At 56.1% G+C, this 25,372-nt stretch overlaps 1 protein-coding gene across 1 annotated transcript in view; it reads left to right on the forward strand.

Annotated features, from left to right (window-relative positions):
* The window catches only part of LMX1A (LIM homeobox transcription factor 1 alpha), a gene marked incomplete at both ends in the record, with an annotated part of 131,186 nt that overhangs the window by 103,404 nt on the left and 2,410 nt on the right, over window positions 1–25,372 (forward strand). Inside the window, 3 exons of the mRNA XM_080698466.1 lie at window positions 21,169–21,341; window positions 21,980–22,057; window positions 23,654–23,723. Of these exons, the coding sequence (XP_080554592.1) occupies window positions 21,169–21,341; window positions 21,980–22,057; window positions 23,654–23,723 (321 nt within the window). The remainder of the gene's footprint in view (window positions 1–21,168; window positions 21,342–21,979; window positions 22,058–23,653; window positions 23,724–25,372) is intronic.

The raw sequence follows: 25,372 nt of genomic DNA on the forward strand, positions 1-25,372 counted from the left end.
TCCCTGGTCGCAAGCTGTCCAGATTTGCTTTAGTTGGAGGGACATTTCCACTGGCACATGAATACCTCCTGGGCATCAGGCCCATCCTAGGCTGGACATCCTGGTCTCTACTTTGTAGCAGGTTGGCTCCCTAGACTTCCCCTCGGGTCTTGCTGTGCCTGCCCCAGGGCTTCTCCCAGAGCACTGCAAAGCCTTGGTACTCCTGCAGGAGGGGCATGCTGGCATCAGAAGGCCAGCTTGACCTGCAGACATGGCGCTCCCTGGAGGGATGCACCATGCCGCTCACCTGGGCCAAGCACCAGGCCTGGCCAGTTCTGAATCATAGTTGCACGGGCCTTCATTGCTACATTCTCCCACTGACCGTTTTCAAAATTTACAGATTTTAATGGGGCTCAGAATGAGACATCCCACTGTGGCTCCTCTTACCCTAAAACGTGGCACAAGGAAACACTTGAAGCTAAGAAGCATGAACAGAATTATAATATGCGCAGCAAGGCGCTGCGCGGGTCTTTTCTGATGGCCTTGGAAGCGACGTGGCCAGTTATAAGCGCTTCTCTTTGAGACTGAGAGTGATGGACCGCCGTGTCTGTGACACGTCTCACGTGGTCACAGAATGAGTGACGAGAGCGGTCTAGGGGTGGGGAGAGTCCAGAACTGTCCGAGGAAGGACTTGGAGGGTTTAGGTGGGGAAGCAAAGCTAAATGAGGGCATAGCTGTTGCCTTCAATGGTCAGATCAGACCATTTTTTCTTCTAACTTCAGAGAGAGAATTCCAACTCACTCAATAATTTTACAAAACCACAAGTATTTGCACTATCAACAAAAGGTGCAAGGAGGCAACTTTTGACTCATCACAGGGACTGACATTTTAATTAAGAGACCCAATTGGATCAAAATTACTCAAGTAACAGACCTGCAGTGGGGCGACTCTGACTGGAGGGGCGGGAGGAAGAATGGTTCTGAAGATCCCACTCAGCGCAAAGCATCTGTGATTCTGGCCAGGCATGGAGGCATATGCCTGTGCTTCCAGTACTTGGGAGACTGGAACGGGAGGATCGCAGGTTTGAGGCCAGCCCCGTTTAAGAAACAAAAATAAAAAGGGCTGGTGGTTGTAGCTCAGAGGTAGAATGCCCCTGAATTCCATCCCTAGTGCCTTCAAGATCTATGATTGTTTTTGCAGGCTTAGATGATGCGACGTTAAAGTCTCAGCCAGAATCAAATCTAAAGTCTCTAGCCTTCCCTTTGTCCACTGTATCCATGCTGCCCGGCTCGCACCCTGAACTGTTCTGTGTCAGATCGACTCACTAAAGAGGACAGCAGGCTGTAGAGCAGCGCCTTTGTTCCCTTAAGGAAGCTTGGCACAGTGTCAGGGGAGGAAGAGATCAGTGAGTTCCTAACGAGCCGAATTAAGTCTCTCGGAAAGACTTGGGGAGACCTGGGGCTTTACGGAAAGTAAAGGGTCGGGGCTCTCTGCACTAACATGACCTCTGTAGTTTCTCTCCCGAGCGCCTTACACACCGTGGTGCTGATGAACGTTGGTTGCGTGAATGACTGACCTTTCATCATCTCCAGTGTTTATCAGCGACTCGGGTGAAGACATAGAGGGCAGGTTTCTTCGATTTGCAGGTGACACAAACCTGGCAGGAACGCTGGCCAGACAGCTGGTGCTGTGTCCAGGAAGACCCTGGTGTGCTCCCAGGACAGCTGGAGTTAGCAAGATGAAACCTCATCGTCAGGTTCCCAAACGCAGCCATCATTGCATACCACAGGGCCTGTCTTGGTGCGGTTCCACCTGGGGCGGAGGACCCCAAACAGCCACGTGCCACAGCGATGGGACCGGAGTGTCCCCAATAGGCAGCTGGAGGCCTGCTTCTCGCATGGGTTAGAGCACACTGAGGACACTTGGACTACTTTATTTATTTGTTTATTTACTTACTGTGGTGCCGGGGATGGGTTAGGGTTAGAGTTAGATTCGCTGCTGCTGCCCAGCGGGTTTCTCTCTCCTCGTCTTGGTCACATTCACGCTACTGGTGTCTGGGCACCTCTGAAGTCACTACTGCAAGCTCAGCACCAGGTTGTGTTTTATTATTCATTTCAGAAGTATTCCTTTCAACTCTCTGACTCTGACAAGTTAGCGTGCAAGGTGGCGGTATCCTTTCACATCTGGAGCATGCCTGGCTGTTCCTAGCAGTTGTCCCTGTCAGAGCATAGCCACACATCTTACGGTGGGAGAGAGGAAAGGGAGAGCCAGCGCGGGCTTGAGGACCTCCCTCTCACCGTCAGCACCGCAGGGCCTGGGCCTGGAGCTGGACGGGCCTGGCTGAGGGGCTGCCCACACCCTGAGCAGTCCCGGGCCCTCCCCAGGACCACACTTCCCAAGCAGTTGAAAAGGGAGCCGCTCTACCTCCCCGTGGGTTGCTGTAAGAACGCAGAGTGGCCGGGCCTGGTGGTGCACACCTGCAATCCAGTACGTGGAGGCTAAGACACGAAGATCGCAGGTTCAAGATCGAGCTCGGCAATTTAACTAGGCTCAGAAACCCAGTGCGGTCCTGTTCTAAAAATAAACACACAAAAAGGCTGGGGGCGTAGCTCAGACGTAGAAGGCCTCTTGGTTCAATCCCCTGCAGCACACAGGCACACACACACAGTGGTCATGCAGACCAAGGGCCTGAAGCTCTGAAACTCAGTTGGTGCCCAACATGTGGCCATTACCGCTGTCCCTTCCTGGGCGGTGGCTTTGGAGGCTCAGGGCTCACGGGCTTATTTTGCTGAAGAGGCATCACTTCACCCACACCTCTCCTGTCTGCTCCCAGTCTCTGCGGCCTCTCGGGTGACGCAGGCTGGGTCTGTTGTTGGGGCGTGAGGGTGCGTTGGCTGGAGATGGGGTGACATGTACCCTGGGCCTGGGCGCCTCTCCGGTTTCGGGGCATCCCAGCTAGTTAGCCCCTGAAAAGTCAAGGCAGAAGAGCAGGAAGAAATAGTCCTGTTGTTAACCCGGGACTCAACTGGAATTCCAAGCAGAACAAGGACCTGTCGCGTTGCTGCCCTTCTCTATAGGCGAGGAAGCTGGGCCCTGGTGGCCACACAAGTCCTTCTGAATGCCCAGGGGCTGCCCGTTCCCGCACACAGGCACGCGGCGTCTCCTGGCAGGCCGTCCCAGGTGGACCGCTCTGGCCTCTGGATCTGCCTTGGTCTGGCGCCCCTTTTGCAGTAGTTGGCCTTCTCCTCTGTAGCCGAGTCCTTGCGTCTGGTGGGGACCGGAGCCTGACCGTGACCCGTCAGCTAGCATGCTGTTCAGCGGAGGCCAGAGCCAGCTCCCCCTACCCCATCTCGCACGCTGTGATCCAGTACATCCTTCTGGGCGGCCACCTTGCCAACTTCCATTACTTCCATTCAGCACGTGTTTCCTACAGGTACCTACGCTCCGTCCGGCCCTGCTGAGTGCCGTCTCTTAGTCAAACAGAAAGGCAGAGGTGAAAGAGAAAGCTGGGCAGCAGTGCTGAGGGAGGAGCTCAAGAGACTGGGGTCAGGAGAACCGCGGCCCTCCCTAAGGAGACGCCAGGGACACCGGGCGGCCGGGGCGTGGCTCTGGCCAGGCCTGCAGCCCTTCCCTCAAGCCAAAGCTTGGTCAAAGAGTGGGCATTGAAAGTGCTCTGAGCGCCATTACGCTGCTGAGGAAATGGATTTGAGTCCTGTTTTGCATGTTTCTTTAAGGCTGCACCTACCAAAGACTCTACGCAGCACCTTTTAGAACATTTCAATTATAGCTTAGTGAAGAGCACGTTTTTACTCAGGACCTAGTTTATACATTTGTGTGTGCACACAGGTGTGTGTGTGCGCGTGTATATGTGCGTGTGTGTATGAAAGGAGTTTCAGCACTAGGTGACTCACTTTCCTTACATGCTGGTGTCTTCTGTCTGTCTGTCTGTCTGTCTGTCTATTTTTGTGGTACTGGGGATTGTAGCCAGTGACAATCTATCCCTGAACCATACCCCCAGACCTATTTTATTTTAAAACAGGGTCTCACTAAGTCATGGAGGGCCCTGCCAAGTTGCTGAGGCTGGCTGTAGCCTGTGATCCTCCTACCTCAGCCTCCTGAATACTGGGGTTGCAGGCATGACCAGCACACCTTGCTCTTATTTCTTTATTAAATTCTCAGCCCACTCTACTGATTTCACAAACCACCAATGGATTGTGTGGCCTGAAGTTTGAGAACTACTCTTAACACCTCTTGCTAGGTATTGGAATTGGTATAGATTCTTAAAAATTCAGGCCCATAAATATATTTTAATTGTGTATCGCAAATCAGGTGCTAAGGATCAAGCAAAAGATGCCTGGCCCCGAGGAGCCGGCCCTGTGCTCCGTGTACGGCAGACACACAATGGCTGCTATCTCGTCTCTCTTTATTGTGCTTTATCGTCAGAGACATGAACCACACGCATATTTAATCGTGAGCAGCACCGAGGTCTTCTCCAACACTTCCTGGTTTATTAGGCTGGCATCTCTGCGTAGCAGGCAGGCAAGAGGCAGTAATAATTGCTGAGCCGTCCAGGTTGCTTTCAAAATCAAGTCTTGTCTCTTGTTAGTCACACAGCCATCAAATGCATTACTGGAATTTATTTGTTCCCGCAGACTGAGGCTCAGCACTTCTTTACTGAACCTTTGTCTTCGAGTGTATTTGTTTTGTCCTCATAATATAGATGGAAAAATAAAGACACAGGATACGCGAGTGAGGGATAAGGCAGAATAAGAACTTAATTCTACCAATTACTGACTCAGACACATGATACTGAGACCCAGGGATTCAACCCTTGCTGTAATTGCCAGTTGGAAAGTTTATCTTTGCTGCTTAAAAAAGTTACAGGCAGTCTACAGATTTAGACAATATGTGACTTTTTTCCACTGGCTATCATTTAATTTTGGAAATATATTCACACAATTATTTTTGGTTCAAAATGAAAAATAAAAAGCATAGTTTAACAGTTGCTTCAAAGCATATTTATTTACTTATTTGGTACTGGGCATTGAACCTGGGATGTTCTACCCCTGAGCCACACCCCCAGCCCTAGTTTATATTTTATTTTGAAACAGTGGGTGTTGCTATGTTGCTGTGAACCTGCGATTGTCCCATCTTAGCCTTCCAAGTGCTGGGATGACGGCGCTCCACGGCGCCCAGCTCGCTCCACGGCGTGTTCTGTCTGTCATGGTGTGCTGTCTTTGCACCTTTGTTTCTTCGTTGACCCAAGGAGCAATTAGTCATTCTGATTTTGCATAACAGTGGTGATCTATGTTGACGGTGATGGGGCCCCTGCTCTGCACAGAGCCGTGCTTAACGCACTTGACAAGGATCAGCTACAGTCAGTCTTCATCCCCAGCTGAGGAGGAAGGAATCAGCTCTGTGATTGGTCTCAGACCTGGAGGGCACCGCGTGGAAAGCCCAGCGTGCGGCGAGGCCTTGGGGAGGCGTCTGGCCCCAGAGCCGCACTGCTAGGCTGGCCGAGTCACCTGGGCAGTGGAAATGTTCAGCCAGCTCTCCTGGCTGGCCAAGGTCACGCTCCGGCTGCTCAGGATGGCTCCTGAGGGACCCCAACCCGAGAGCCTCTCACGTAGGATCACAGCAGGGAGCGGTGGGCAGCTTGAGCTGAGTGTCCACTCCTTTCCCCACGGGTCCCAAGTGCCCCTTCTACTCTAAGCTCCGTCCCTCCGTCCCTCCCGCAGCCAGTCACTGCCACCGTGCTGCTCAAGGGTGCCTCCCACAGGGCAGGAGGAGGCTTGGCAGGGTCAGCAAACCATGGGAAGCACTCTCAGAGTGCGTGCAAGGGAAGAGTATCGCTCCTTCTGTTTTTCTAGGTACAAACCTCTGGTTCTGCCCCCATGGCTTATTTGATTGTAGGAGGAAAAAAATGCACCGAGTCTTTTTGTTGTCATCTTTGTTCCTAATGAGGGGTATCAGCTGTGCAAACCGCAGCCCTCCTTAAGTAGAGGCCTAAAAGCCCAACAGTGGAGGAAGTGGGGTGCGTTGAGACTCCTGCTGGGTTTCTCCAGCGAGCTGACCCGTGGCATCCTGTCATCTGTGGTAGCCTGTGCTCAGGAGCAAGGAACACAGATTCTTTTTTTCCACAGGCACTGACGACACTGTGCCTCTGTCTCCTGGCCGTGGCGCTGGGCCCCTGCGGTGAGCTGGCAGGACTTTGAGCGAGCCTGGTGAACATTAGCATCGTGGTCTCTGGATGGGCAGAGTCTGCGCGTGACTTTCCTCTCACTGCTGGGCCCAGTGACCGGGGGCTCCCTCCCTCTCTCTCTGTGGAGTAAAGGTCAGGGAGGAGGTTCATCCAGGGAAGATGGACCTTCTGACCTTCCTGCCCTGACATCTAGCCAAGCCCGCCAACATGTGGATTTCCCACCGAGAGACCTCGGGATGGGTCTGAAGATGCTTTAGGCTGCTCGCTGCAAAAATGAAAGGGTCAGTCCCCTCTCCCTGTGTCTGAGCCCACGACCAAGAAAACCCTCCACAGTCCAGTTTGCGAGGGGTTGGTGGCAAGCCGGGTTATGATTCCCTCGGAGATCTTTGTTATTTGGTGCCGTAAGAGCATATGGAAAATGGGCTAATTTAAGAATGGTTTGTATCCTTGGTGGCCCCGATCCAGGAATTTTGACTGGGTTTTAGTACTCTACATGTGCATGCTGTGCGTGGTCCGTGGACCTGGATGGCGCTGAAGGCCAAGTGTGCGGTACTCCTCCTTAGGAACCGACAGCGTTAAAAACAAGGCCACGTCAGCTCGGCGTTCATTCTCTCTGGACCTCGCTGAATACTTGCGGACACAGTTTGGCTAGTGAGCAAATATTTTTGAATGTAGATTCTGTGGGTGTTGGCATTGTATAGCTATGTTCTCCAAAAGCTTATATTCTAGCAGAGGGAGGCCATTAATAACCAAGTAAATAGATAAACAATACTATGAGTTACCCTCCAAAGGAGTCACTCTGAAAGTCTTCCCTTATGTATTTTATAGCATTGGGTTTCCATGGAATGGGCTTTAGGAATTTCACGAGTCTGGGCTGTAGCCTGGCGTTTGGGGTTTTGTGAAGGCCCTAGATGAGGCTAGCGTGCAGACAGGGCTGGGAGCCCCCGAGGGTGGCGGGCTCCGGGGGCTGCAGAGCAGGTGTCTCCATCTGCCCTTCTCCCCGGTTGCCCAGGTTTGGTGCTGGGCAGAAGGTGATACTTTCCTTAGAGTGAGCGGGTATCCTTGGAGTTACAAGAGGTAGCAAACAGAAAAGTATATGGTTACAACTGAATTTTGGATGAACAGTGAATAATATTTTTGAATAAGTATGTTCAATGCAATAATTTTTTTAAAAAATGACTGTTTATAAGAAATTTGAATTGAACCGTGTCCAGTATTTTATCTGGCATTGAGAATCTGGAGGGAGTGGGTGGAGACTTAAGCTGAAGCCTAGAGGTAAACGGGCAGATGATTGACTGGCTGGCTGATGGATGGATGGATGGAGAAGTAAACGTAGCTCTGACCAGCACGGGAGTGTGGCATCCACAGCCCGTCCCGTGGGGCACACCCGCACCAGGCTCCCGCACCTGGAGGCAGGTGGGAGGCCCTCGTTGCCTGGCAACCCCTCCCCACCTGCCTCCTGCAGTGGATCTTGCAGCCCACCCTGCCTCTCTGCTGCCTGCTTTCCCTCTCTCTTGCTCTCAGCCCTCTGGGCGGGGCCAGCGCAGCCCGCGCACATGTCCTGCTCTGCCAGGCCTAGAAGTGCGGGCGGCCGGCGCAGGAACACACGGAAGGCAGTTTTATGAGAAAATGCAGATAAAGAGCCCGGCGGTGGGGCCATATGTTCCCGTAATCTCCAAAGCCGTCCCTTCAATTAGAGCCTCCCCCAGCTCCGCAGCCCGCGCCTGAGTAAACAACCGCCCTGAAAGAGGAGCTCGGTTTCCAATTAAAAGTGTCCTAACACTTCACGTCCCCTAATTCCCGCCGAGCAGCCGCGGGCAGAGGCCAGGTCGTGGCGGGGTCGTCGCGGTGCCCGCGGTCCTCAGGGCCGCCGTTCCCAGGGGACCTGGGCGCAGGATTAGGCGGCTGCCCGCGCTGCTCAGTTAATTAAACCTCAAATCCCTGGCCCGGGAGAGGAGAGGGGCTTCCTCAGCCAGCAGGCTCCGTGCTCTGTGCACACGCGTGTGCCCTGCGTAGCGTGTGCATGCACTTGGGTGTGTGCGCCCCAGTGTGTGGGCGTTTGCTCATGCACGTACACTAGGAGAGAGAGCTGAGTTGGTTGTCTCTCCTTGGAGTTGATGGTCAGCCCCTCAGGCTCCAGCAGGAGCTGAGAGCTCCTGGCTGCTCGGGGCCTTAAGTCCTGCCTGGCTCCAGGGGCTCCTGCACACTGGGCCAGGGATGTCAGTTTCTGAGATGTGCCCCCCACCCCTTTGTGCCCCAACCTGGTGGATTCTAAGGGCGTGCCTAAGTGAGGCCAGATGCGGGGTTATTGAAACATCTGGGAAGCAAAGCAGCCCCTCCAGCCCCTCGAGGAGCTATTCAGAGACCGTCCGCGTCTCTCCAAGGCCCTCCAACCCCCGCTTCTGGGGACCATTGCCCTCGGCAGAGCCCGCGGAGAGTTGCCTGGCTTCAGATGGGAGAGTGGTTGGTAGATTAACTTTCTGGCCTAACTCTCCATACCCTGAAAGAATCAAAGAATGGAAGCCATTATCTGAAAGATTCCAGAAACATCAATAAGCAGAAAATCCTCCCCAGATTATTCAAATGCAAATGACGCGACTCCTTTCATGAACCGTCCACCCAGGCAATTACTTCAGTTTTTACTTTGGCCTTGGCGGTGAGGACTGGAGAGAATCCCTCTGAGTCCAGCACTGTTTGTTTTTTCCTCGCTGTGATTGATGCTCGCTAAATTAAATTGAGGCCAGTTCAGCAAACATTTTGAGAGCCTGTCAGACACTGGGTACGAGGCCTGCGATCACAGAGGAAGGGAAACACCTCTGAGCCCCCTCCCCGCGCTCGCGTCTCAGTGAACAAGAAAACACCCACAGCAGAGTAATTACAGTAAGATCTACCCCGGTGTCGCGCTAGAGACACATCGTGGAGCCACCTGATGGAAAAATCATTCTTCTGGTGTGTGTGTGTGTGTGTGTGTGTGTGTGTGTGTGTGTGTGTGTGTGATGGGAGCAGAAGATCGAAGGGGCCACGTTTGGAAAATGTTGCACAAAGGGCGTGTGGTGGCGGCGAGGGCTTGGCCGCGTGCGTGGCTTGCTGTAGACACCGTGGTGTGCTGCTTACCTCTCCCGTTGCAGAAGTGGCGTTGAGAACATGCAAGCCAGGGAGGTCTGGGTTGTAGGATTCCTTTGGGGGAAGACAAATGGTAAAGGGTGAAGGGTTTTAATAGTCTGACGGAGGTGAGAAATGTGTTCTTCAAAGAACTGGCACGGGGTGGGCTCCGGCACCATCACAGGCGGGGCCCGGACGGAGGCTGTGGGGCGCTCCAGGAGAGGTGAAGGTCTGAGCCCAGGCAGGGCTAGAGGCTGGGGAGCGTTTGCTCATGTGTGCATCGGCGCGTAGTGAATCCAGGAGCGTCGAATTGCAATGACCATTCCATGCAGGAAGAGAGCTTTCTGGGTCATATGAATAGCCATGTCACAAGAAGAAAAAGGAAACTCAGAAAAAGAGGAGGGGTCTGGGGGCGAATCCAGGTGGGGCAGCTGCGGTCTAAGGTTTCCGCGGCCTGGGTGGACGTGGGCATCTGAGGGCCGTCAAGCACAGGGATCTCGGGCTCAAGGGGGCGGTCAGACAGGATGTGCGAATCACAGGAAAGCTGAGGGTTTAAAACCAGGAACTTTTCCACCAGCATCTCCATTGATGTTATTGTCTGAGCTAGGTGGCTCTGAGAGAAACACACACACGCATACACACACACACACACACACGCACACGCAGTAGCAAAACCATCACAAACATCAATAGAGCATGGCTCTCAGAGCATGGCATGTCCTGGGACTAAAGGTCAGCATCTCCTGCCTGTTAGGGATCATATCCTATGTCTCATGGTAGACCTATTGTGTGTTAGATACTCTCAGGCCAGAAAGCTGTGACCCTGTGGCCTTACACAGTTTGTGAAGTACTGAACTGGACTGGCGCATACACCTGTTAGATACCAGTCATGCAAACCGTAGCCCACGTGTGAGCAGTGGTCACCTGCAGGGTAAGGGCCACTGTCTACAGAGACCTGCCTGTCTAGGTCCCATCCCTGGGCAGCTGTGGGTGGCTCCGATTCCACCAGGGGACATGTGCGGCCAAACATTACTTAAACCCTAAGGTGCTAGGACAGTGGTTCCCACTCTTTTTCTTGTTCTATGATAGTCCCATGATATAATCCTTCCCCCTGTCCTCAGAATCTAATTCCTCCACATGCCTCAGAATCTAATTAGGCTTCTGTTGGTCCAGTTTTTTCTTCTAACCATGCGGTAAGTGGATGGTGTTAGAGAACTTGGGCATTGAATAAGGTCTGCACGGTGCAGTTTATGAATCCGTGCGACAAGCCAAGCATTGCCTAAGTTCTAGGGCAGTGGTGACCAAAGCGGGCCCTGCCACCCGGGGTGTTGAAATGAAATGACCATTCCATGTGGGGAGACAGGTGGAAGTCGAGGATGACGCTGAGGTTTCTGAGTTATAAGAATAGTGATGTCACAAGCAAAGAAATCCCTTAGCTCTGGGTCTGTGGTATAAGTGGTGAGCATATGCACATGCACACGCACACACGCACACATACCACACACGTGCACGCATAGCACACACATATGCACATACGCACACACATACCACACACACACACAACACATGCACATGCATGCAACACACATGCACACATACACACGCACACACACCTGCTCCTCAAGTCCCCCATATGCTTGCCTTCAGGGTCATTCAGGCGACACGAGTCCCTCTCTGTGAGCAGCTCGCTGGCTGCCCAGGGAAGGTGAGGCACGGAATACATCCTTCCTCTGTAGTCCCGACGGACTTCCACGCACTCGGACCCACTGGTGAGCAGGAACTTAATGTCTGTGCGTAAACCGGCAGTGATGTGATGGATTTGACGTGTCAGTGTTTTGGTGATGTAGAGGAGAGAGGAGTGGGTGAGGGCGGGAGCGGACAGCAGCTCAGTTTGCACGCCCCCTGGGGCAGAGGCTCTGGGGCTGTGGCCGCCTGGTCCTTTTGCGCATCCTACACCTGACGGCCGGTGACCTTGGCGGCACTGGGCTCCCCTCGCCTCTCACGTACGGTGGCCGTCTGCTGTGAGGCGTCCACAAGATAAGGCATACGAGGTGTTTATTGCGGTGCCTGGCCCTGGCAGGTGCCCAGTAAAAGACCATAGGTGTCAGGCGTCTGTACTGGGGACTCTTTCGGCCCCTTCAACATCCTGCTCACATGGTGGCAAAGGAGAGGGGCCAAGCAGCGGCAGTCCCCCAGGACGTCGTCCAGACACCGAGTGCCCTTCGCGGATGCCCGGGAAGCTGTGTGGTAGGGTGCTGGACAGTGAGGGAAGATCTGCATCTGGAATTACTGGCCCATGGCTCGGTGTGACGGAGTGACAGGATGCCGTGCAGCACACTGCCGTTGAGAGCGTGAAGGGGACACGCCAGTGGGTCCACTGTGTCCCCAGGACCCGTTTGGATCTGGGTATATGAGGCATTGGCTTATTTTGAATTGTATTTTCTTTCTTTTTTTTTTTAATCAGTACTGGGGATTGAATCCAGGGGCGTTCCACCTCTGAGCTACACTCCCAGGCCTTTTTTATTTATTTAGTTTGTTATTGAAACAGGATCTCATTATGCTGCTGAGAGTCTCACTAAAGTTGTTGAGGCTCCTTTTGAACCTGTGATCCTCCTGTCTCCCCCTCCCAAGTGGGATTACAGGTGTGCGCTGCCACAGCCAGTGTGCTTTATTTTCTTGTTAAACGATGGACCACAGCTTGGGAGCGCCCATCTTTGCAGGAGTGTGCGCCTTTGTGAAACCAAAGCAGACAGGGAGCCCGGGCCTGTGCCTCTGGGACAGGGTGGCAGCGTGAGCTCTGCATGTCTGTGGCTCTCCAGAAGGCTGTGTGTCCACTGCCAGTCACCTGGAGCGAAGGCCACTGAGACCTGGCACCCTCGGAGAGCCTGGAATGGCCATGCGCCGGCCATTTCTGATGCTTTTCTAGGGGGTTGAAGAATAGAATGGGAAATGCCCCATCTGTTGGGTGAACCCCAGGTCCCCTGTGTTGAGGTCGCAGGGATTCCCCAGGGGGGCTGCCTATCTCCCCCAGGTGGAAAGGCTCCCCTGGAGCCCTCTGATTCTCAGCTCAGGGGTGGTGCTTAAACCTTGGAGGCCGGTCTCGTAGAACCCACTCTCCAGACCCCAGCTCGTTTTGTTGCTGGTTGATGTACCCAAGGATGCTGGGGCAGCAGGAGGGCTTTTGTGTGTGTGTGTGTGTGTGTGTGTGTGTGTGTGTGTGTGTGAGAGAGAGAGAGAGAGAGAGAGAGAGAGAGAGAGAGAGAGAGAGAGAGAGAGAGGAGGGGCAGGCTGTAGAGAGGCTGTGAGGATGCTAGTTAGATATTTAAAATGCATTGATTTGGCCGCCTTGCTGCCCTATGCGTAGGTGGACTGCCGGGGATAACAGATTTGTGATCATTAAGGTTCTAGAAAGCCCTGAGAAACTATTCTGACACTTTTGGGAGGTTGCATACATAGTCGGTGTGATGATAATACATTGTGTTAAAGTTTAATTGGCCACATTTTTTCTTTCTTGGGCATCCATAAAAGAATGACATATTTTAAAATTAAAGGCAGCTCCTCTTTAATGAACTAGACTCCTTTCCAGGTCAGGGGGAAGAGACCTCTCCAATTGTGAGAGAGGAGATGGAGGGTGTGCCTCTTAAGCCCTTTGGTCTGCAGTTGACGTGCACACACAGATATGGAGACACTGAAGAGAGATTGCAAGCCAGCGGGGCAGCGCCGGGGTTTCTGGGTGCGCTTCCTGCCAAGCTCCTCCGATTCTCCAGTTGTCTGTGGCCTCTTGGGTCCAACACCAGTGCTGACTCTCATAGGACTGTGGTTCTAACTCCCAAGAACTTTGGCCCTAAAGCCGGAGTCCTGGGCAGACGCCTGTCATGTCCATGGTCTAATCGCATCTCTGTGTCTGCCTGACCAAACTTGCTCCCAGGAGCAGGTGACTCTGAGCTAACTTAGCTTTTGGCCAGGCTAGTGAAATGGAGGGTCCGGAGATAGCCACTTAGCCAGGGAAGGGACAGTCGCCATGCCCGTGAAGTCCCTTGCCACCGTGAAGAGTCAGCCTGGAGAGGAGAAGCACCTGTCAGCATCCAGAGCCGGAGCCAGTGACCAGCCGGCGAGATTATTGAGATGCCAGAGGATCGAGATGGCGAGACAACCTACAAATTAGCATCGGAGGGAAGCTGCCGCCACCCCTCGGCTGAGGGACAGCGTGAGGGTGATGTCACTGCTGAGAACATCTGGTGCAGGGGGAAGGGAGGGGCTGCGGCTTGACAGGTGAGAGCTCGCACCTGGAGGAGGATGCCGCAGCTGCCCGCTGTGTGCGACGCAAGGCAAAGGGAGGTCAAGGAGACCGCCCGCCCCTGGCTCCCTGTGGACTCCCCGTGGGCTGCAGACAGATGTGGCAGCCCCTGCAGGTCACAGTTGGTGCTGGTGCCGAGTAGAGGAAGGGAAGGCAAGGGGTAGGTCTGAGGACCAGAGAGGGGCCCTTGGCTTTGGGAACCCAGAGCAGACACAGAAGAAAGCCAGAGGCGTCTAAGGCGATGGGAAGACAAGGCCAAGTCAGCCTCTGTTCAGCACGGCCGGGCCTTCCTTTGCTCTGAGTAGAGAGCAGGCGTCTGGGCTTCCCAGCGTAGACCAGAGAAGAGCGGAGCCTCGGGTGGTAAGGAGTGGGCACGGTGGCCACGGTGGCTTCTCCAGACTCCCTGCGCCAGCCTGCGTGCCCGGCCAGGATTGGCACCTGGCCCTGCCTCTTCTCTCCTCCTGTGGTCTGTGGCCTGGCCCTGATGGCTTGGGACATTGAACCTGAGCTCTGGGCACCTTCCGTGGCTCTCAGCGGGCTCTCGACCCTGGGGGTGCCGGCACTGTCTCCAGCAGCACCCGCTGCTTCTGCCCCCGCCTCAGTCTCTCTGATTCCAACCCCTGCTTGTCAATATTTGAATTTGACGTAGACTGTAAGAGGGTTTGGTGCATTCTTTATTTATTAGAAATGTCTTCCCGAAAGAAAGGTCAGTCCACACGAATCCACGGTCTCGTCGCTTCTCCTCACTACGGAACTGTGTTTCCAGCACCCACCGCGGCAGCTTCAGGACTGTGTGGTCACTGACCACATGCGAGGCCAGATCCTGAGTCCCTGAAAGGTCACGGCAATTGTCTGCCCGTGACGCTGCTCGCAGCACTAAAGCTTTGCCGCCCTTCCTTCCTTTATTTTCTTTTATTATTTTTATAATAAAAACCTCGCACTTATTTCTTATAAGACCCTCTTGGATGGTGTACATGTGTGTATATGTGTGTGCTATAGATAGGATGAATATGAGGAAGACCCTCCTGATGGTAGATATGAAATCGCCTGTGATTCCACACTTGCGACCAAGAATACTGATGGCTTGACTCTCGGAGGCCCGCAGGGTGCCCAGTCCAGGAGACTGGGATCAGGAGGGAGGAGGCACCTGTGCCCGCTCTGCTGGCGGCAGCCTTCTGGGTCGGCTCTGCTCACCACCCGTGCTTGCGGTCCCCGCCCCTGTGCTCTGCTAGAATATTCTCGCTCCTCCCCGATGCTCTGGACTCTCTTTCCTGGCTGCGCTGTGCCTTCCTGCGGGAGCCTACCCTGGTCCCTGTGTGATGCTTCACCTTGGTATCCCCAGAATCTCGTACTTTGCCCAAACACCACTCATTCTGTCCTGCAAAGGCCCCTAACCAGTCGTCTGCACCTTCACTGGGCGTTCTCTGCGGCAGGGACTGACTCTCTTGTTCATGGATATATACTAAGCACTTTGCAAAGCAAATGTTTTCAGACAAATACATGAATGATGGAAATAAGAGGGACCCTCTGTGTACTGAAAAATACTCATTCCTGAAGATAAGCGTTGTCCTCAAAGAAGCACTCCTTCCGTGGCAAACGAATTTGAGCTGGGCCGAGCTGGGTCGGCATCTTCTCGGGCACCCACCCACTGTGCAGAGCGGGGCAGATGGTGGAGAGAAGTCACGTTCACCTAGACACTGATGGCGGGCGGGCCCAGCTGCCGTCGGAGCCCGTCAGCCCCCTCGTCTCCCTAAAGCTCGGCTGTGCCCACAGCGTCGCGTTACTTCTCTGCAGGCTCCCGGCTTCGGCTTGGCATGGCACAGCGGGCCCCGAGGGTGGACTGTTCATGGCAGCCTTGGGTCACCTGGTGCAGTGTCCTGCACAGCCCTGGTCCCTGGAGCCGCCCGCCGCTGGACTTGGGAGCTTTGGTCCAGGCTGAGTGCCGCGCCGTCCGAATCAGCTTGTCCCGGGCTGCAGGTGTCTCAGAGGGGCCCAGCCACACGGGACAGTGATGGCTTCCACACAGTGATGTGGGGATGGGGGTTCTGCTGCACTCTGGACGGTCAGCGTTTCTGGTGTGCGACACCATGCATAAGTACTCAGCTTTTCGACCTATGCTTAGCAGTCAGGATTACATGGGCCGTGTTCTTATCAGATGGGCAGGAGAAAGAAGGCCGAGTTCAGGGAGAAGGTACAGTGGTGTGTGTGTGCGTGTGTGTGTGTGTGCGTGTGTGTGCGTGTGTGTGTGTGTGTGTGTGTGCGTGTGTGTAGGGAAGAGCAGGGCCATCTGGTGGGTGTTAGCAGGAGCCCTGATCCGTGTAGGAAGGTCTCAGCAGATGCACGTGTCCAGGACCTCCGTCCCTGTCCATCCATCCCCTGCACAAGGTCTCCCTTCATGAGCACCACCCCCAGGGGAGGAGAGGCCTGCAGCTGGGCGGGCTGCCAGCACTCAGGAGTGGAGGCAGGCTCCCCTTGGGGCCGGCCTGGCCGCCCAGGGGGAACGTCCCGGCTCTGACCTGCCGGCCCCCGCCCTGCCTGGCACGGCAACCTTGTCCGCAGCGCACGCCCTGAACAAAGGCGTCTTTCTCAGATGCCCGCCTGTGGCCTTGGTGTGCTCTGCTCTTGAAGTGCACGGTGCGCCCTGGCCTCCTCTGGGGACGGCCCTGCAGAGTGTGGAGAGACGGGCAAGCCGGGCAGTGGCGGGATTTCAGTAAGACCTGTCCCTGTAGGACTGAGGACGCTTGCAGCAGGAGGACGCCCCGCCAGGGAGCCCTCGCCGCCTGTCTTCTCTCACTCTTTAATATGGGGGTGGTGCAGGTCCCGGCACCGAGTTCCGCGGGCCTCGGTCTCCTTGGGCTGCGCGGTCACCGGGCGAGGTTGGGCGGGCCGAGAGCAGCGGGCAGGAGGGATTGCTTCCCGCTGTCTGCTGTGGGCGGGAGCTCACCTCCCTCCTCCGGGGCAAAGTTTACTCATCTGGAAAGTAAGGGTTCCAGTGTTTCCTGCCTCGCTGAGTTGTAGAGAGAGGGAGAGGCACACAGTCTTAAGATGGCACATCTCAGCCGTTAGCCAAGCAGAGGAATCCTAACATCCCCTCGGACATGGGGAAGCTGAGTCTAGGCCATGAGGCGTTTTACACAAGGCTTCGTGGCTTGGTAGCGAGGCTGGAGCAGAGCCTGGTCCTGATTTTGTGGCCCGTTACTCTCCTCACCGATGTAGAACACTGAGCATTCGGTGTCTGCGGGCGGAGTGTCCAGGGGCCCACGCTTGGGCCAGGACACTCACAGGTGGCTGGACACGCGGGCCAGAAGCTGCCTCTGCCAAGCCAGTGTGCGGTGCTGGTGTGCCAGGCCAGCTGTGTGTGTGGCCTCTGCCAAGCTGGTGTGCGGTGCTGGTGTGCCAGGCCGGCTCCTGGGGCCTTGAGGCTGCGCTTGTTCCCTAGCTAGAAGGAGAGTGGCCATGAGGCCTTCCCTGCTGTTGCTGTGGAGATGGCAGAACGTGTTCTGTGGACGTGGCCTAGCCCAGCACCGGTGCTTGGGACATGGGCGTTGGCTAAGGTTTTCCTAATCCCTCAGCCCCCGTTGCACAGTGCCGCAGGTGTGGGCAGGCCCTGCAGGGGCCGCCTGCTGTGCTCATGCTGTCCCCACGCAGCTCCAACCGGGGCCTCTCCACCTCCCATGCCCCTCACGGCTGGTGATGATGCCCGGGGACCGGGCCTCCACAAGCCCTGGGTGGCCTCCACCGCCTGACACCCCTGCCCTGCCCCCTTCCTCCCGCCCCGGGCAGGCCAGCTGCCTCCAGCACACTGCCCCATCCCCGGCCTGCTCAGCCACCTTCCTTTCTGGAAGCTTCCTTCCTTCGCTCTCTCCTCTGGGTGATCCACAGGGCCCGTCTCTAAATGTTCAGACATTCATGTTCCTTCCTTCCCATGCCTGAGAACGCTACCCTACGGCTCACCTGCACACAGGGGGCCCCGCCCGTGCGGCTTCTCAGCCCCTCCTGCACGCTCCAGCAGCTCTCAGTCCTCCGTGCTGGGTCCTGCTCCTTGGCCTCCACTGTGTCCGCGCTGCCATCCTGCGGAGCCCGAGCTGAGATGAAGGGCAAGCTGCCTCTGGCCCGGCCACGGCCTCCCTGGAAAGCTCCATGTGAGGCAGCTTCAGAATGGCAGCTGCCTGGTTTTGCTTTTCTGAAAAACTGCACTATGCCCTCCTGGATTTTTGTTTTTGTTTTATTTATTTATTTATTTATTTATTTATTTATTTATTTATTTAGCAGTACTGGAGATGGAACCCAGAACCCAGAGGCAGTCTATCTCCGAGCTACACCCCCAGCCCTATGTTTTGTTCTTTATTTTGAAACAGGGTCTCACTGAGTTGCAAAGGGCCTTCCCAAGTAGCTGAGGCTGGCCAGGAACCGTGATCCTCCTGTCTCAGCCTCCCGAATGCTGGGATGACAAGGGTGCGCCCCCAACGCCCGGCTGGCCTCCTGGATTCTAAAAGCTGTTCCAAGTTCCTCCCATCCACAGGTGACCTCCGTGGTTTTTAGGAAGAATGGAATTCCAATCTCGTATTGCGGGACAGTGACCGAAACAGCTTCCTGTGTATCCTGTATTCTCAAATTCCTCCCTCCTTTCTTTCTGTCCACGCACAACAAACCCCAGCCCCTTCCTCTCCTCCCTCTGCCTGAGAGACATTTATGAGGCAAACCACCAGGAAGCTTCTGAGGCCGCCCGCCCGCCTCTCCCTTCCCTCGCAGGAGGGTCCTGGCCCTTCCCTCTCCCTGCCTCCTGGGCCAAGCTCGGATATCGGTGCCCTGTTTATGGGGCGCTGGGACTCTTCCAACCACCTGAGATCAATGTTCGGGGCCCCACAGGTAGTACAGCCCGTCTCCCGTCGGCCTCCCGGCCATAAAGCACCAGGCCGGGCTTCATCTGCCGCACGTACCCCATAAACGAGTGGGAGGAACCGAGTCAGGAGCCGCAGGCCTGAGCCCTTCCAGACTTTTTTTTTTTTTACAAGCCAGGGGAAAGAGAGGCCCTGAGAAGCATATTCGAACTCCGTGCCAAGCCAATTCATTTCCCTCTGGAAGGCTGCATGGAGACCCGGTCCCTGGGCTTCCCCACTCGCTCAGATCAGATTTATGCTGTGCTGGTGTCTAAATGGCCTCCAGGGATGCTGACATTTGCTGTCAAGAGCCCCGAGTGAGGTTGCTTTCATCTCCCCCCGGGGGTCAGTTTAAATGATGAGGGATTGCTGTAGCCGCATCAGGCGGGGAAGCCGTGGCAGCTCCCCTCCCCGCCGTTTGAAGGTGCCTCTTCGTCTTCAGCTCATCTCCTGTCTCTCTCAGAACCTCCCTTTCTCTTGGACAAATTGATACGCACGTAGGTCAGGTGCCGCCTGTCTCCGTGGAGAAGGGGCGCCCCAGGTCCACTGGTCTTCCTGGCTGAGAGAGAAGGCAGGTGCTTCGGTGACCATCCCAGCCAAGGACTGGAAATCCCACAGGGAGAGAGGACGATTATTCCCTACTCTTCCCACCCAGGCGCTGGAGCTGGCGAATCTCAATGGTGGCCTTTGAATTGGGGAGGCGCCCAAATGGCCCGTGTCTCTCCTCTTCAGAATCTCTCTCACCAGACTCCTCAGAGGCCTGGACATCCGTGCCGGTGGCGGTTAAGTGAGACCACGTCTAACCACGCCGAGGACCAACTCTGCAGACTATCAGATGCGCAGGGCCTCCTGCCCGCAGAGTCAGAGCCCACACAAAGGCACGGGGGCATGTGGCTCCTCAGCAGGAGGTTGGGCAGCAGTAGGGCTGTGCTCAGCACTCCCGCCACACAGGCCACCTCTGGGCTAGGGCCGCTCTGGAAACGGTGGCAGAGCTGAGTGGGTAACGGCGGCCGTGGGCCTGCACAGGCGGCGAGATTTACCATCCAGAAATGCACAGAGATAATGGAGGGACTCTGTTCTAGAGCCCAGAGCAATTCTTGGAAGGCAAAATGAAGAACTGAAGAGAGAACAGAGGGAGGGAGAAAATGGACGGGCGAGGAGGGATTAGAGGGAGAGAAACACACCACGGGTGCCATGGCCACTCCAGAGACAAAAGCTGCTGCTGCTTCCCCTCCCTTCCTCCTCTTCTCTGCTCCCCTCCTCCCCTCCTCCTCTCCCTCCTCCCCTCCTCCTCTCCCTCCACCCCTCCTCCTCTTCCTTCTCCTCTTTCCTCCTCTCCCTCCTCCCTCTCTCCTTCCTCCTTTTCTTCCTCCTGAACACAAAGACACCGTCCAGTCTCCTCACAGGGTGTGGGGAGAAGGAAGGAGCCGCCTTGCAGGCTGGTCCAGGTGCTCCACGACTTGGCACCCAGGGCCCCCAGGAGCCAGCTGCCTTGCCCCTCCTCTGAAGGGCACCGAGCCTGTGCCGGCCAGGCTGCACACAGTGAGTGCAGTAAGAGGGCCCCGGACCTCAGCGTCCAGCCTCTGAAGGAGCCTGGGAGGTCACCATCCTTCTGCAGGCAGCCCAGCCCTCCCCCGTCCCTGCCTCAGGCACTCACAAACACCCACTCTGTAGATCCCGCTCTCGCTGACAGGAGTGTCAGGCCTGCGGAGAGAGAAATGGGCCATGTAGTGTAAAACTTCAACTTTGACCCCCATCGCTGTGAGCCCGTTACAAACTGACAGTTTGTGTCTGAGGCCAGGACCCGAGGTTTCTGAGGACGGTGCAATTTCATCTTATTCTTTATTTTGAAATAGGGTCTCACTAAGTTGCGGAAGGCCTAAGTAGCTGAGGCTGTCCGCGAACCGCGATCCTCTGGTCTCAGCCTCCCAAATGCTAGGATTACTAGCGTGCGCCACCACACCCAGCTACGATTTCATTTTAGAGTGTCCAGCGCAGAGGATCTCTGGCAGGCCCGCCTGCAGCGTTGCTCTGAGTGACCTGACCTCTGAGTGCAGGAGGGCGGTGACCCTGGGCGAGTGTCATCTCCTCCTTGGAACGTGCCTGAGGCTCAGAGGCCGGGCACCCCGCAGGGAGGGTCAGGGGTCTCAGTACACCCGCACTGGGCAGCAGGCCGTCCAGAGTGGCCTGGTCTGTGAGGCTGCAGCCTTCACACTGGTGCTGCCTTCTGGCTCCTAGTCACCTGTGCCTGTAGGTGACCCAGTGCTGGTCCTTGGTGGCCTTCCAGACCTAGCACTTTGCACTGCTGGGCAGTGGCTGGAATGTTTGGTTTGGTGTCTGCAATTAGGTAGCTCCTCCAGGTCTTGGAAGATGACGCCTGGCATCGTCAAGGACAGCCAGGGCAGGCTGAGCCTCTGTCGAGCCGAGCGCAGCGTGTGCCCGGCACCTCACTTCATCCTCTTAGCCATGGGGGCGCGCCCTGTTCTCTTTTGCAGATGAAGAGACCGCAGCGCAGAGAGCCGACTAACTTGCCCGCAGCCCGGGAGTCCTGGCGGGCTGCGGTTCCTGCCCCGGGCTTCAGAAGCGCACCCAGCCTCTTCCTGGGAGGCGTCGAGTCAGCACCATGTGGATGTGTTCCCCGGGATGGAGTCGCGCCGCTCCAGGGACCGCCTCTCAGGACTCACCACGGGGCTTTCTGCTTCTTTCAGGCAAAAGCGATGATGAAGAAAGTCTTTGCAAGTCAAGCCACGGGGTGGGGAAAGGGGCCACTGAGGACGGCAAAGACCACAAGCGTCCCAAGCGCCCCAGGACCATCCTGACCACCCAGCAGAGGAGAGCCTTCAAGGCCTCCTTCGAAGTGTCCTCCAAGCCCTGCAGGAAGGTGAGGAGGCCGGGCAGGGGCAGGAGCAGGCATGTGGGCACACAAGAGGTGGGAAAGGACCGCAGAGCCTGTGCAGGAGACGCGGGTGCTGGTGTGGCCAGGGAGGCAGCAGGGCTCCCCAAGCCTCCGGGCACACCATCTTCAAAGGGCCCCGGCTCACCTTCCACTCCCTGGACAGCAGCGGGAATGGTCGGTATCGGTTCTGGTACGGGCCGAGATGCTATGACGGGATGTAAGATGGAGGGCGGCCCGTGTGCTCCCTCCGGGTGGGCTCGGCGTCGTCCACATTCTTTCCTTAGCCCGCTCCTTCTTGTTTGTTGCTGGGTGGTGTCCACCATGTGTCGTGTCTGGCGTGTGGGGCCGTGTTGCGGTTGCAGTATGGCCAGGTAGTATCCTGGGGTTAGGGCTGAGGTGGCTGGGTGTGTTCTTGGGTGGACACCACCCACGACCAGAAGGAAAGAATGTGGATGACGTAGTCACTTCCTGAAGTCCCCGCTGCACGGGGACCAGGCCTTGGGAGGATGTCCGCATCCAGCCATGATGTTCTGTTCTTAACACTGGCTCGCCTCCATAGAAGGCGTGTTCTGCCTCCCTCCCCAGGCACCGGAGTGGCCCTGACGCTTTTCAATCTGTTCCAGGTGAGAGAGACTCTGGCCGCAGAGACGGGGCTGAGCGTCCGCGTCGTCCAGGTGTGGTTCCAGAACCAGAGAGCTAAGGTGACCCGCTCCCTCCCTCCGTTTGTCTATGGTTCCAGGAAGCAACAGTAGTGGCGCCTCGTCCTGGCTGCCAGGTTTTCTAGCTGGACTCACGGACAGAGTGGCTCTCTCCATTAAAAACCCCTCTGATCAGCAGTGGCTTCGGCCATGGCAGCCCTGCAGAAGGGCAGGAGAGGCGTTGCCTTGCCTTGGTGTGCAAAGCCTTGTGTTTCTAGTTGCCATGGTGTGAGTCTGGCCAGCCGTCTGGACACATGAGTGTCTTTCCGTGTCTTTTGGTTAAAACTATATTCCTTCATTTACATGTATTCTTTAATTTGTATTTTTATCCACTCCAGATTTCTTTTAAAATTTCAAAGAGAAACCCAAAGCTGGGCGTGGTGGTGCACGCCTGTAATCCAGGACTAGAGAGGCCGATGCCTGTCTCAGCAAACTTGTGGGGCCCTCTGCAACTTAGGGAGACCCTGTTTCAAAATAAGATAGGGCTGGGTGTGTAGCTCAGAGGTAGAATGCCTCTGGGTGGTTCAGTTCCCAGTGAGAGAGAGAGAGAGACAGACAGACACACAGAGAGAGGGAGACAGAGACAAAACACACACCAAAATGCAGCTAGGCCTGGTTTGAGGCAGCAGGACTCTGGTGGCCCCCTCTGCCTGGCCCACGCCAGCTCTGTCCTCCAGGCTCAGCAGGGCTCTGCCTGCCGGGGCCCCTGGGTACAACTTTCATTTTCCTGCCTCTAAAACACACGTATCTGGCCAGATTCCCCAGGATCGTGGCCTGTGGAGATGATAGATTGCTCTCTCGCCGCTGGTGAAGGTAGCATCACTGTTTCCAAGTTCCCAGGACGGTGGTGTGTTATCTCATCATAGGAGACTCTGGTGCAGTAAGTTTAAGAAACCCAGCAGCTTACGGAGTCATCGAGCAGGCAGGGCCCACAGCTGAAGGGCTGAGTATCTCCCAGTAAAGAAATGTGTTTAAAATCGAGTGTTTTCCTCCTCCCCCCTAAATGTACTCAGAGTATACATTAGCATCTCACGGAACCCTCCCGTTACACAGAACAGTCTGAGAAACAGTGGGTTAAGATGTGGCTTCAGGACACAAGCTTCTCACCCAGAGACAGGAATGTCCTGGCGGGCGTCTTAACTCCGGCCAGCTTGCTGGGCTGGGTGGGGCAGGGTGGCCTTGGGACTCATCCCAAGTTACAGCTTGGCAGCCGTGTGTGCATGCGTGCTGCGTGCGTGCCTGCGAAGCCCAGGTCCACATGCTCCGACCTCGTGCAGCGGCACAGCGTGGACAGCAGGTTGGGCTTGTGAGAGGAAGTCCCTGGGCTATTGTCCTGGGCAGCCTCTTCTGCTGCAGAGTAGAAGCCCCTCTAGCACTGTGCCACCTGGAGGGGCCAGGAGTGCTCCCCCCTTCACAACAGACACAGGTGGAGGTGCCCTTCCACAGCCCTGCTGCCGGCCTGACTTCCCCCATGGCCCTGACCTCTCGCTGTGGCCCTGACCTCTCACTGTGGCTCTGACCTCTCGCTGTGACCCTGACTCTCCCCTTGGCCCGGCCTCTCCCCGTGGCCCTGACCTCTGGCGCTTGTTCTCTCCCCAGATGAAGAAGCTGGCCAGGCGGCAGCAGCAGCAGCAGCAAGACCAGCAGAGCACGCAGAGGCTGAGCTCTGGTAAGCAGCAGCCCCTCCCTGCCGCCCTGCTGGGGTCCGGCCCCCGTCTGCTCTGGAGCCACAGGCCTGTCCTCTGGGGCGCCCGGGCCACGCTCGAGGCACACAGAGGCCACAGCAGCACTGGCCTTGCTACCCGTGTGTGGATCGGGACCTGGGGCCCATTGTAGTGCGATGGGTCTGCTGTCCCCTCCCCAGCCCTCCAGATGATCCATCGATGGCGGCTGTGTGGCTTATGCCTCAGTCCTGGCAGCTCCCGGTGCTGTGACTGTCCACCTGGTGGTCAACTCAGGAGGAGCAGGTTTACCTGGCTCCCGGCCATGGCCTCTTGCCCTGTTGCTTTGGGGCCTGTATTGAGGGAACTCATCATGGGAAGTATGTGACGAGCCGGGTGCCAGCGTCCCTTCAAGGCCTCCCCACTAGGCCCAGCCTCCAGAAGATTCCACCTCCTCCCAGCAGCATCACAGGCCAGACAACAAGCCTCCCTTGGGGGACACGTAATATCCAAACCATAGAGCCTCTTTGCAAAATAATGTGAAATAATGAAGATACCGATGGTGACTCGTCACCCTCTTCTGTCGGACGTTTTTCAACAGCACCTTGTTGGCCTCGTGGACATGGCCTTGATCTTGTTGCCACGTCCCTGGGTGAGCAGGAGGGTGCACGCCGCGTCCCACAGATGCGCAGACAGAGGCGGCAGTTGGGAAAGCGGTCTGACACCAGTAGGGATGAGGCTGGGATTGAAACCTGTCTCTCTCTGATCTGTCAGCGCCCCTACCTGGATGTACCTTTGTTTAATTGGAGTGGTATGAGGACTAAGGAGGGGGCCAAAGAAGGACAGGTAGAGGGAGTACTCAAGAAATTCAGAACCATCAGGAACCCCTGTATTAGGTTCTTAAGGGGTGTGCCCCTCCTCCGCCACCCGGGACAACTCCTTGAGCGGTCTGAGCCTTGGTGCAGGGCTGCTCACATTGTAGCGGACAAGAAAGTCCCTGCTGACCCTTGACGTGCAGCCCAGGTGCACAGGAGCCTCTGGGTGGCCTCGATTCCACCCTGTCCACAGTCTCCCAGGGGACACACTTGCTGCCATCCACGGACTACACCCTGAAGGTAGTGACGTTGGTCTTCAGACTCCTGCGCAGAGCCCCTGGTCCCTGGATAGACCCGAGTGGTGCTAGACACCTAGCCAGGCTCCATCCAGAACTGGACTCTCGTAGCGCAGCACCCTTAGCTATAGCCACTAAGCTTAGGAGCGCTTCACGGAAAGATGATGCTAGCGGAGGGAAGGACGCAGTGAAGGGCGCGGTGCGGAGACCCCGCATCCAGGCAGCAAGCTGGTTAGGAGACTTGAATTCTTCTCTCAGCCCATCCCCAGGCCATCTGATCTGCAACAAACTTCTCCATCTCTGGCTATGCACCCCTAGGGTGGGTAGGAATTCCTTCCTGCTCTACCTCACGGGCCCTGGAATTTTCAGAGGGTCACAGATATGAGGGGGTCTCAGAGCTGTGTAAGTTGGCTCCGTGTAGGCCAGGCAGCTCAAAGGAGAAGGCAGCACTAAGGCATTGTGGGAACCCAAACTCACAGTGCCGGAGGCTGCCTAGAGAATTTGCAGGACAGCCCTGGGCTGCCTTTCTCTGGAACATAACCCTTT

The sequence above is a fragment of the Muscardinus avellanarius genome, assembly GCF_963383645.1.
Source record: "Muscardinus avellanarius genome assembly, chromosome: 7".
In the NCBI taxonomy this organism is placed as follows: Eukaryota; Metazoa; Chordata; class Mammalia; order Rodentia; family Gliridae; genus Muscardinus; species Muscardinus avellanarius.